This window comes from Mirounga angustirostris, unplaced genomic scaffold (assembly GCF_029215605.1).
Source record: "Mirounga angustirostris isolate CCGP_5_RB_7025 unplaced genomic scaffold, mMirAng1.0.hap1 SCAF_1, whole genome shotgun sequence".
In the NCBI taxonomy this organism is placed as follows: Eukaryota; Metazoa; Chordata; class Mammalia; order Carnivora; family Phocidae; genus Mirounga; species Mirounga angustirostris.
Genome location: NW_026991709.1, coordinates 92,898,617 through 92,911,546, shown reverse-complemented (window position 1 = coordinate 92,911,546; position 12,930 = coordinate 92,898,617). Strand labels below are relative to the sequence as shown.

General features: G+C 39.8%; 1 protein-coding gene across 12 annotated transcripts in view; it reads right to left on the bottom strand.

Annotated features, from left to right (window-relative positions):
• The window catches only part of TNIK (TRAF2 and NCK interacting kinase), a 385,586-nt gene that overhangs the window by 127,331 nt on the left and 245,325 nt on the right, over positions 1–12,930 (bottom strand). For all 12 annotated transcript variants that reach the window (XM_045903381.2, XM_045903382.3, XM_064585383.1 and 9 more), the window contains exon 4: positions 11,781–11,906. In XM_045903381.2, the coding sequence (XP_045759337.1) occupies positions 11,781–11,906 (126 nt within the window). The remainder of the gene's footprint in view (positions 1–11,780; positions 11,907–12,930) is intronic.

Genomic DNA, 12,930 nt, shown 5'->3' with positions numbered 1-12,930 from the left:
TGGTGCTGAATGGGTGCAGAGTTTCCTTTTGGGGTGATGAAAAATTCTGTAACTAGATAGTGGTAACAGTAGCACAATACTATGTACCTAATGCCACTGAATGACATATTTTTAAATGGTTAATATGCTAAATGTTATGTTATATATATTTTATCAGAATTTAGAAAAAGTGAGAGGATGAGTAGAAGGGAAGAAGTGGGTGAGCATGTGTTTGGGGCAGGATTGGTCAATGATGAATGGTTGCTGGGGCTAGTGTGGGGCACATGGGTGTCCATTATATTGTTCTCTTTACTATTGTGTATTTGGGGGATTCTCTATAACACAGAGTTAAAGAAAATCCCATTATGTAGCAAACCATGGTTCAATGGCAGCCGGGCAGACCAAAGGAACATCCTTGGGTGGAAAGAAAATATTTTCTCAAGTGAGCAAAATATGCTTGTGCCCCTTCTATATCCCATTTTGAAGAACACAGTGACCAGACCTCCTAGGAATGCCTCCATTGCTCCTCTATCAGCTGGAGAATATGTCCCACCACTGAGCTCTATTAGGCCACGTAATTATAGTTCCCAAGGAAAGCAGTGGAAGCCCAGTGGCTCCAGTCTTTTAAAATTAGATTGGACAAAATACTTTCAAATATTCAGTAGGAAACAATCCTGCTCTAGACAGGCACTAATGTCAGTGATTTCTATAATTTGCTTCTCTATTCAGCTCCAGCTGAAGGCTGCTAAATTCTTTTCATCTCACTACGGAATGAAATGATTGTTAAATTATGTAATGGGATTTAAAAAAAAAGAGAGAGAGAGAGAGAGAGAGAAAGAGAAAAGAAGAAACCAGCATTTGCTAGCAACTGGTTCCTGCGGCCGCATAGCAACACTGATAATTACCGCCACCATGCAGCAGGGACCCTCCCTCACCACAAGTAACCTCAACACATTAATAAACAGAAACAGGGCTCAACATGCCAAGCCCAGCAGCGGTAAGTCAATAACTTCCCATCTCACAAGGAAGAAATATTGGATCATTAATATTCTCCCCAAAAGAAAGTTCTCAAAGAGTTGACACTGGGCCAACAATACTTGCTCACATTTACTGAGAATTTGCCATGTGCCAGGCACTGGGCTCAGTGATTTGCAACTACTGTTTCATTAATTCTCCTTCCCCTCAATTCCCTTTTCCTTATTTATTTGAAAATGAAGCTTAGTTATGGTCTGCAGCCTTTTCCAGAGTCTATGTAGTCATTAAGTAAGTAGAGTGGGGTTGAAAGCGTGGTGCTCTCTCAAGTACTAGCTATGTGACCTTGGGCATGCATGTTCTCTAACCACCCTAGGCTCAGCACCCCACCACCAGCACTATAAAATGCAAAATAAAATAAAATAAAATAAAATAAAATAAAATAAAATAAAATAAAATGTTTGATGAGAACATTAAGTGTGTCCATGAGTGTAAAACTCCTAGCAGCCCCAAATCTTAAACTATATTTATTACTTTTTATCTATTGCTCTGTTTGCACTTAAAAAAAAAAAAAAAGCAAGGAGAAGAGTTTCCAACTTGAAAGAGGGTGTCAATAGCTTCCCAAGATCCACTTCACTTGGATGGTGAAGAAATGGCTGACGGGTGCTTATATATTTTTTTAAAGGTTTTATTTATTTATTTGGCAGAGAGAGACATAGTGACAGAGGGAACACAAGCAGGGGGAGTGGGAGAGGGAGAAGCAGGCTTCCCGCCAAGCAGGGAGCCCGATGCGGGTCTCGATCCCAGGACCTTGGGATCATGACCTGAGCTGAAGGCAGACGCTTAATGACTGAGCCACCCAGGCGCCCCCGACAGGTGCTTATGAAGGGCATTGCCACATGTGTTTCTAAAACCCCTATTAATAAAAGAGCACAAAGGATACATATCCTTTTTTCAGGCTTGTATCTCATGGCAAGAAGAAACAGTGGTGCATTCCAGGACGTTGGATCTTTTTATTTGGAAGGCTGAAGAGGTGGAGGGAGAGGTTTAGAAGGAATGGTACATTTGAAATGCTCACTCAACACCACCTAAACAACTGGGTCAGAAAACAGGGTACACCTACGTGTAACTTAGGAAGACAGAAGGACGGCTGGGTTGAAGGTGAGGACAGAACCAAGCTCATGCAGGCCAGGGGTTGGACCTAGACTTAGAACTGGAACCGTTCCACTGAGGAGATATTTAAGAAACAACACAGTAGGGGCACCTGGGTGGCTGAGTCAGTTAAGTGTCATGATCCCAGGGTCCTGGGATGAGGCCCTGCTGCAGGCTCTCTGCTCAGAGGGGAGCCTGCTCCTCCCTCTCCCTCTGCCCCTTCCCCTGCTCGTTCTCTCTCTCTCTCAAATAAATAAATAAAATCTTTAAAAAAGAGAGAGAGAGAAAGAAACAGCACAGTGTAGTGCAACCCAATTAAGAGGGAAAGGGTTGCTTGGACATGGTAGTCATTTCTATCTAAATTAAAGAGGTTAACTTTTAAAAACAAAGAGTTCCAGCATATGTCACAACTTACGTGGTTGTTCATCATGTATTTTTGTCAGTTGTCTTCTACTTCTGGCCAGCAAGATGTTTTTTCTTAGAAGTTGTGGGGGCAGGGGGCAATATTTAAGTGAAAGGTCTTTGGTCTCAGCTGGGCCCAGAGGGAATTTCAGAAGCACTGTTTGAGCCAGCCCTAAGCTCACCTCCTCATCACGTCCTCATCGGGAGGCGCCTTCAGGATGGAGTCACCTGCCGTGGTCACTTCTAACCTGAGCTTTCCAACCCCAATCACCTCTGAAGGAATTTTAAAAAGGTTTATCCTTAAAGCCAGCTTAAGAAGCTTAGGATGATTTCTGGGGTCCCTACAGTATTCGTTTATCTGCTAGTTAACTGGTTTTAAGTTCCTGTAACAAGAAACAGGGCTTTATGATATTTTAAAACTGCAGGCGCTGGCCAAAAATACCTTGATTTGTTCCCCCCAAATGTCAAGAGTCAGTCACCCACAGGAATAACTGACTACTAACAGATCCCTTCTCTTTTCTAGTAAAAGGAGGGGCAAGACACAGGGGAGAGGAAGAGGAGGGAGCAGGATGCCGAAGGTGCAAAGGTCTGTCTAAAATGAGAGAAGTTTGAACCCAGCAGTTGAAGGGGCACTCTAAGAAAAGGGTAGGAAAGATAACCATCCAAGAATTCACAGCTCTGCAGAGGATCAGCCTATTGACCTTGAAGGTCCAGAAACATCAGCAAGGCACAGGATATTTTTATCATGTGTGGCCAGGAATAGCCACAGATCTCATCTGCATGATTTATGAAGGTGTAAACAAAACCAGTACTTTGTTACAGAATGCTGTCTCACTTGCCAGAGGTAGTATAAAGACCCACAGTATCAAATAAATGCGTAGGTAAGTACAAAAATTGGTAGGCATACATTTGAACACATTTATCACTTAAATCAATGTATGTAAAGGCAAGGTAAAACTGTTGGGAATTTCAAATTTGAAAAAGCAACCTAAACAGTCCTTTGCATTCATTTTTAAACTAGCATGTATTTGAAAAAAAAAATTCCTTTGGCGTCTACATCATATTTTTAGACTTGAAAAAAAGTGCTTGAACTATAAATTCTAATTTTCCAAAGGTAAAAAATTGAGTCCCAAGGACGTGAAGTGTCCCAAACTTTGTTGATATAGGTTCTGGATAACGAACAACTTTATACCTTGAGAATGACAATGGCAGTTTGAATATACGGAGCCAACTGGTATTTTTAGCCACAAGAAGCCACTAGAAAGGCTCAACGGTCAGTGGTCACCATGTCTAAGGAGAGAGAGTCTGAGTCAGCATGCAGCATTCAAGGAATGAGGGAAGTTAGTTGCATCTTGTATTTGATTTCTGGTGCTCAAATTTCTCAGTATGTATGCAAGGTCTGCTGGAGAATTTTTCCTGTTAGGAGTAAATCATCACATGTCCATTCTGGCCAGGGACCCGCTCACAGAAACTAACCTTCTTAAGGCTGTAAGAAATGTTCGACTCTGCTCGTCAGAATGTTGCACCCAAAGAGAAGAATGTGGGGAGGGGATGGGAAAGCAAGCTTTCAGACGAGTAAAAATAGGACAAGAAAATAAAATACTAGCCTTAGAGGATTTATGATTAAACAACTTGATAGTTGAGGATTTTGAGAAGCACAACTTAAATGGAACACAGACTTTAGCTCAGAATTCATCTAGAAAAGGAATCGGAGGTTTGTGTAGCCCAATAGCAGAATAACTTTGGGCACACAGAAGTCTTCCTTCTGCTAAGGTGAAAAGCAGTCTAAGCACAATTCAAATGAAATTCACTGCAATCAAAGAAGAAACCATTTGTACATTCTTGGCAGAGTCACCCATCAATTCATAAAAACGGCTCTTTTAAAGCTGAACTCAGGCCCTATTGCAATGTATTAAATTAGGAATGGCTTTCACTCTGTACCTAAGTAGCATATCCTGTCTCTATAGGTCATGCGATAGGGCAGCTCTGATTCTGGGAGCCTGTTTACAATCACTCCTCCTAATATTTTAGGCATGCCTTCTCTAATTACCAAAGTTAGCCTTTCAAAAATTTCTGTTCACAGATAATAAGATTCAGTCACTTTTTCAGACAAATGACCTAGGTTCTACATATATGAAGAAGGGAGTTCTTTAGTTACATAAGTGACAAATACTGATCAAGACAGGGAAAAAAAAAAAAAGGAAAGAAAAGAAAAAGAAAGTCTCATTTCTGACACATAGAACTCAAAAAAGAGAAACTTTAAATTGTTCAAAAGAGTCAGCTACAGGTGGCTTGAATTTTTAATAATGCTATCTGCAGCACCTCATATTTAAGTCTTAAAACAACCAAAAATGCAAGCGGGCCTGATCTTTTGTCAGACAAGATGCCACAGCAAATGTAAACTATATTCGACCTAGGTTTGGGGAGTGTGGCCAAGATCACTGTAGATTCCAGAAAAGTTCTCTCATGGGTACACCTCAGTATCTCATTCCCAGATGACATTATGCAGGAGCTGGACAAGTAACGTCAATGCATGAAGTTGAGTGTGTGTGGAAGCCAACAGGGAGCGCCGGGACCTCTGGTCCAAACTGGAGTGGGCATATGCTCTCCAAACAGCTATCACATCCTGCTGCTACTGGGGATTTCAGGCCCAGCATTTCCATATCATCCTGTTTTTCAAAACTTTTCAAGGAATCCAGACTTTTGTGTGAAACTATTTGATTTTTTTCTAATGTTGGCATAATTAAAACACCACCGCTTATGTGAAGCAAACTAAATACATTCACCTGGATAGTATTTAGCCTCTGGGCTGCCAGTTTGAAAACCCAGATCTACTCTAACATTGCTTTTTTTTTTTTTTTTTAGATTTTTATTTATTTGAGAGAGAGAGAGAGAGAGAAAATGAGCAGGGGGAGGGGGCAGAGGCAGAGGGAGAAGCAGGCTCCCCGTTGAGCAGAGAGCCTGACGTGGGGCTCGCTCTGAGGACTCTGGGATCATGATCTGAGCCGAAGGCAGACGCTTAACCGAATGAGCCACCCAGGTGCCCCTACCTTTTTTTTTCCTTTAAGTTACCATTTTTATGAGGAAGAAACCAAATGTCAGAGATGCTGCCTCTGCCAATACTAGAACCCAGGTCTCTGGATTCCAGGTCGGGTTTCAACCCATTGCTACAATGTTTGTCCCCAAAGTGCATACCCCATAATTTGTTAACTCTTACCTCTGCGAGGCTACACTGTTGCAATCTAAGGAATGGCTTATAGGGGCCTTGCAGTACAGTAATCTGCTGTCTTATAACCACCCTGCATTTCCAAAGCTAGTCAGAAATTTATTGTTTTTGTAAGATATTCTAGTCCTGTGATGGTGGTGGTATCAGAAGAGACAGCAAGATATGTGTGATTTCGCTTTCCAATGTCAGAGAAATTGGTGTGCCTAGTGGATGCTTCTTGTCCCTCACTCCCAGTGCCTGAATGGTATGCAGCAGAACGGAGAGCTGCTCCCCAGCGAGGCGAGGCGGAATGAGGTGGCAATGTCGTGTGACAGAGCTGCTTGTTTCCAAGAGATCAGAATCTTTATTGAAAGAGCTCCCTTTTTTGATTTCCGGTTCTGGACCTCAGCAGTTGATAAGTAGAATTACTTAGCCATTATCAGAAGTCGTTGTATTTCCGCAAAGAGATGGTACTAAACAAGTTTATCTCTACAACAAGACGATAGAATTCGCACAGATTATAATTCAATCAGACACCTAAAACAGCACACGTATTGGCTGGTAGGCTATGTGCAAAACGTCCAGTCACAACAAAAGAAATAACTGGGGAATATCTCATGTAGTCTGAACAGTGGGAATGAATGTTAGCAAGCGCTGCTTTGGGTGGCTACAGGTTATGTCTCTATATAATTCACAATAACATTTTTATATACGTGTAATCTTAACAGGATGCCATTAGTCCAAAGAGTCAACTATCTGTGACCTTTGCAATTGTTTGCTAAAACATTCCTGGAAGGTTTAATGTACTCTTCAAAGCATATTTCCTAGACTTCGCATCAGTCTTATTAGTAACTAACTGGTCCTGCTACCCTCTTTGAAAACTGGGGAACTGAGGAATGAAGAAGGTTAAAGGTGAAGTCAAACTAATTGAAACCCAAAGCCTCAATCCTATTTAGAATACCAAATTTTGGTATTAGAACTATTTCTCACAAATTAAAAAAAAAAGAGTGTAGAACTCAGGAGCTCGATTCTAGCATCGGTCAGCCTGGGGTTGGCTAACACACTGGCTTTATCCCCCACCAGCTGGGAGACCCTGGGCAGATTTCTTAACTTCTCTGAGCCAAATTTCCTTATCTGTAAAGTGGGAATAATGATAATATCCAATTTGTAGAGTGGTTGTAAAGATCTAATGAAATACTATGACAAGGCAAAAAAACAAACAAACAAACAAACAAAAAAAAAACCCCACAATACTTGGCATGTGATAAGCAAGCAATAAGTATCACTTTTTATTGTTATTATTAACAGGGAATGGCTCAAATTCAGTGAGTCAGAGGCCTTGGAATAACTACACACTATCATATTCTATAATCAAGTTCCCACCAATATTGTAATCTGGTATTAATTTCCTAATTATTATGTTTCAATTCTGCCTTTATTTTTCCAAGTTCCCCCTTAGTTTGTTGTCAAATAGAAAGAGCACAACTAGAAAAAGAAGATGCTCTTGCCCTCAGGAGCAATTCATGGCTTCATATTTTCATCTCCAGTGACACAGAAGGTAACGGATGATTAGGGACATGGGCATGGGCAGAACAGTCCTCTGCAGGAGCACCAACAGATAAATGCTAGGTCCTGTGTCTTCCAAGCAGAACGTGGGGCCTGTAATATTTAATTGCAGATGGGAAAATGGAATGTGAAGGCCTGGGTCCTCCCATGGGGCCTCGGTTTGGGAGGGATCACTACTTGCAGATCTCCCTTTGCCAACTTCAGGAAGGGGATTAGCTTGCTAAAACAGTCTCCTAACTGGCCTCCTTGCTTCTGCTCTGGCCCCCATCTGGTCTAATCTCAACCGAGCAATGAGAGGAACCCCTTACCTATGTGGATCAGTTTCCATCCCTCCATATTCAACACCCTCCAGTGGCCCTTCACCTCACTCAGAGTAAAAGCTGACATCTTTCCCATGGTCTGTAAGGCTCTGAGTGATCTGGTCCCACATCTCTTCTCCCCATGTTTCTGGTCACACTGCTCCCATTGTTATTATTGGAAAACACCAGGCTTGGAATGCCCTTCCTCGAGTTATCTACAATGGGGCTTCCCCTGGTTGCAGCCCTATTAACCTTGCTCTGCTCTACGAGGCACTGGTCAGCTTCCAGCATCCTCTGCAGTTTTCTTACTAATTATGGTTACTGTCTGTGGTCTGTAGTAGGAATGTAAGCTACAGGTAAGTAGGGGCTTTCTTCAGTTTTGTTCACTGATATAGCCTAAGTGCCCAGAAGAGTGCCTTGTGCCTAGCAAGAGCTTGATATATATTTGTTGGATGAATGAATGGATCGATGGTGAATGAATAAGTGAATATATACACATGCAGATTCTCGATTCCCAGCAACCACAGCGGTCTTCAGGGGAGGAGCAACTGGCCAGGGTGAGAACTGGTGGGCAGCAACTGGTTCCCAAGAGTATAAAAGCTCCTGTTCACACCATGCAGATGCGAATAGGCATGCTGCTTTCTCCCAGTGCCAATTGGAAAACGGACTATAGGTTTCGCTTATTAAAAAAACACAAAAACCAAACTTCTAGTGCCTTTCACAGAACTTCAGGCCAAGCTAAGTTGTCACAATTCAGGATGCCTGTATTTTGGCTCTGCATTCATCCATTAATGAGCTTTGAGGTCCTGGGAAAGTCAATTAACTTAATGGGAACCCAGCAAAATAAAAGACAACTAATTTTCCTTCCAACTTAAAAAATGGCAGCATTAGGAAAAGGGTAAAAACCAGTCAATCCCTGCTTGACCACTCCTCTCTTTTCTTCAGCCAATGATTTCCAAATAAATACCCAGATTTTAACAACTCACTCTCACAAGAAAACCGATGACCCGATCTGGCCCATCTCACAAAAGAAATGATATTAATAGTTGGGTGTAACTCAGCTTGTATTCCTGCAGGTGATTCCTGAAGGTGGTGGTTCCAAAGCTACATTAATGCTTTCTTTTAATTGGGAACCGTGCCCCTGACCAAACCAAACACCTCTCTCCAGATAGCATTAGAACAGCTATCATTCTCCACTTCTTATCTGCTGAAGTTTATGGCAATATGGGGTCATTGTTGAAAAGCTAGATTCTTGATGACATAGAAGTCCTTTAGGAACACAGAGATATTCCAACTTGTGTCCTCTCATCATTTCTGTTGAACCTATAGGTCACAGGTAAAATGAGCTCTCCAGGTACCTGTAGCAATCTGCTTTGTACCAACAATATTAGCAACCAAGTTTGTGGGAATGATAATCACTTTCCTTTATCGACCAACTATTTTGTCAGCATCATATGCCCAGCACCTCCCTAGGACACTGAGATGCAAACAACACAATCTTTGTACTCAGAGAGCTGACTATCCATGAGAAGCAAAGACAGCCCCATGAAAAGCAATTAAAAAAAGAAGGAACAGAAGTGGCTCTGATAGTCAAGTTAAGAGAAAGTTTAGAAGGAAAAAAAAGCAGACCTAAAAAAGAAAAAAGGTTTCAAAAATTAAATTCCTGAAATGACTACCCAGATACAAATATCTTCAACTCCATTGGTATATTATTCTAGATATCCCCACCATTTATATATATAGATGGATAGATACATTTTTTCTTTGTCTTCCTTTTTTTGACAAAAATGAAAATGTGCTTTATCTAATCTAAACCCCATTATAATAGTTAATTGTTTGTCCATTGTAAATATAAATCTACAGCATTTTAACTAGCTGATGTGTCCTTTCATAGTGTCCTTTAATGGATTTACTTTAAGCAATTCCTTATTGGTTAACTTCTGCATACATCTTTATGTAGTTACCCAAATATTTATTTATATATATGTGTGTGTATGTGTGGGTGTGTGTGGGAGAGAGAGAGACAGAGAGAGAGAGAGACACAGAGAGAGAGAGAGAGAGAGAGAATGTTTATCCATTTGTATTCTAATTGCCCTTGAGTAAAGATAGAGTACCAACCTCCAACCTTCATTTCCATAAGCAGTGGGTGTGAGTGTCCATTCTGGGTAAATCATTTAAAAAAAAATCTTTGCCAATCTACAAGCTAAAAAAAGGGTATTTAATTTTTGTTTTCTTTTGCATTTATGTTGTTGGTATGATTCTATTTTAAGAACATCTTTACAGGTAATTGATATTTCTTACTTCTTTAATCGTTGTCTTGTTCTTAACTCAATCTTTCTCTTAGTTTCATATTTTACTATTGATTTATAAAAACTCTCCATTTCTAAAGGCTACTAAATTCTTTCTCATCATATACCAAATGGATATTTTTTCCTAAATCAGTTATTTGCATTTTTACTTTGTTTATTATGGTTTTTTTGTAATGGGAAATGTTAGGAAATGTATACAGGCAAGTTCATCAAAATTCTGTTTTGTGGATATGCTCTTGCATATATGCCCTCATATATCTTTCTTTAGTATTATATGGTTACCTCTATTTTCTCCTACTACTTTTACATTTTTAATTTTCACATTTATATCTACATTTAAGAGGCCATGATTAAAATCTTACTATAACTCTTTCAGAAATCACATAAAAATATATAAAATCAATGTGATCATACAAAGAGGGTTTATTTACCCAAAAGTACTTTTTAAAATTTTAAATTTAAAGATGGGACTTATAGGGAAAAAAATAACCAGCAGCTCTTTTCACTACCAAAGATTGTAGTAGTCAATTATCAAATGACATGAAAATCTTGTTATTTTTCTGAGCTAACATTATTATATTCTTTTTGGTCACCAACTCTGGTTCACTGTGTATGTTTTACCTTCTCAGCTGGACCACACATGTCTTTTGCATTAAGACAGTAGACTGAGATTCTTTGATAAATTATCCATGAAACAGTAGTCATGGGATCCACACAATTTAGTATATAATTTGGCATATAGTAAGCTCTAATTAAATAAATTTTCTGTGCCAGACACATATTAAGAACTCTAGAAAATGAATAAGATGATAAGTGGTTAAAAGGGTATTTTTTAGAGTAATTAATCCAACAGCAACATATGGGATGAACAGAGATTCAAGAAAGAGAGAGATGGATAGATCAAGTAGAAGTCCACTGCAAAATCTAAGCTTCCACTGAATGGACTGAGGGCCTAAGAATAAATAAAAGTTTCATGGACAGTAATCAGGAAGATGAGAAGAAGAGCAATCTGAGCAGGGAAGGGAGGGGAGTAGTGGTTTTGGTATCAGACATACTGAATCTACTTTCAGTGGAACAGACTGTCAAAGATACAGGACGGGGACCCAGTATCAGACTGGGTCAGGTATTTCACTTACAGACTTGGAATTTAAATTTTAGTCATCCACACATTAGTTATAGGCAAGGAAAAAGACTCCAAGAGCTTGGTTAGATCATTGCTCTGCCATTTCTAGCTACAAAGACCTTAGGGCAATTTACTTACCATCTTTGTAAGCCCAAGTTTTGTCATCTAAGAAATGAGAAATAATAATGTCTCCCTCAAAGAGCTGGAATAAATGATATAATACACAAAAAGCAAATAGCATGATGCCTAAAATACAATAAAAACTCAATAAATGTAGTAACTAGTGGAAAAACCAGAGACCTTAACAACTTGCTCTAGGGATGGTCCACATTAAGGGATAAAAAATAAAGATACTTAAAAGATGGAGGGGCGCCTAGGTGGCTCAGTCTGTTAGATGTCTGACCCTTGGTTTTGGCTCAGGTCATGATCTCAGGGTCATGAGATCAAGTCCCATGTCAGCCTCCATGCTCAGCGTGGGGTCTGCCTAAGATTCTCTCTCTCCTTCTCCCTCTGCCCCTCCCCCAACTTGTCCATACATGAACTCTCTTTCTCTGTCTCTAAGTAAATAAATAAAATCTTAAAAAACAAGATACTTAAAAGATGGAGAGGTATTAGTGAAATGGGAAAGAACTTTGAAAACACAATGTTACGGAAATCAGGGGGCTAAGAGTTTCAAAGAAGGAGTGAATTAATCCAACATGAGGATAGAGAAATGAACCATTTGGCCCTGGTTGTTCCTCATGTAAGAAACAAATTTGGATAGCACTACATACCCAAAGTTGGTCATCCATGCCTGGTGGGTTCTTTTTGATAAAAGCACCATAGTATGTAGCAATATTCCGGTGATGAGAATATTTCTTCAACATGTTAATTTCTTGTTTGATTTCTTCCTCTTCATCCTGTATTGGAATAAAAATATTCTTTTGTCATGAAAATCTATTGTCTTTAGTGGGATTCTGTTTTTTATCACCATCTATATCAACTATGTAATAAATTCTTCCTTAAGTTCTTTCTTCTGTGGTGATAAAGAAGCATAATTATTATGTAACTTGACTTTCTCTCTTGACTACAAAGAAAAAAATTACAAGACAACAAATTGGCAATCTAAGAGGGTCTTCTGTTTGTACAGCAAACAGGCATAGCATGCAACCTGCTAGAAAAAAAAGATCTCATCCTTTCACCTGGAAAAGATCAAGGTAGACAGACTATTGAGATAAAATTTACTCTCGGCTTCTAGGAACTATGTCCACTGACTACCTACAACTGATCATATCTACTATAGGAAAGATTGGGGAAAGAAAAAAAAATACAGGCTCTGAGATTTAAAATTTGTTAGATTCATTTTCTTTGAAGCCTACTTTTATTGAAGTCACTGACTGAAGATGATGAAAGTCAGATGGGAAAGGGAGCGAGGGTAGTTCCCTGGATCTGAGAAGTTCACAAAACAGGAGTACTCATCTCACCTTCAGGAAACTAAACATAAAAAGAAAGGGGGAATGTGGTAGTGCCATGGATGTGAAAAGAGGTAACTTTCCTACAGACTAAGTTTCCTGATGTTCAGGTCTCATTCATTCTGAATTTCAATTTGGAGTCCATCAACTTGGGCCACTTTTGGAAGCCCTGGCACTACCAGCGGAGTGTGCATGTGTTCTCCCATAATTTTATTTTGATAATGTACACACACATTAGCTGGACTGTAAGCTAGTATTTTATTTCTGAGATTGGTGGAAAAAAATTCCATCCCAGGAGAGTTGTTTTAGATGCAGCAGTAGTAACAATGATCTCTGCATGTAGGTTGTTATATCACCTTTACCTGAAAGGCTGCCCATGCTGTGTCCCTGTCTGTCCCCTTGCACCTTGAGCTGCTCAGCCTCACTTCAGTGTCTACAATGTTGTGCCCTTCTGTGGTCTTCCATGAGATGT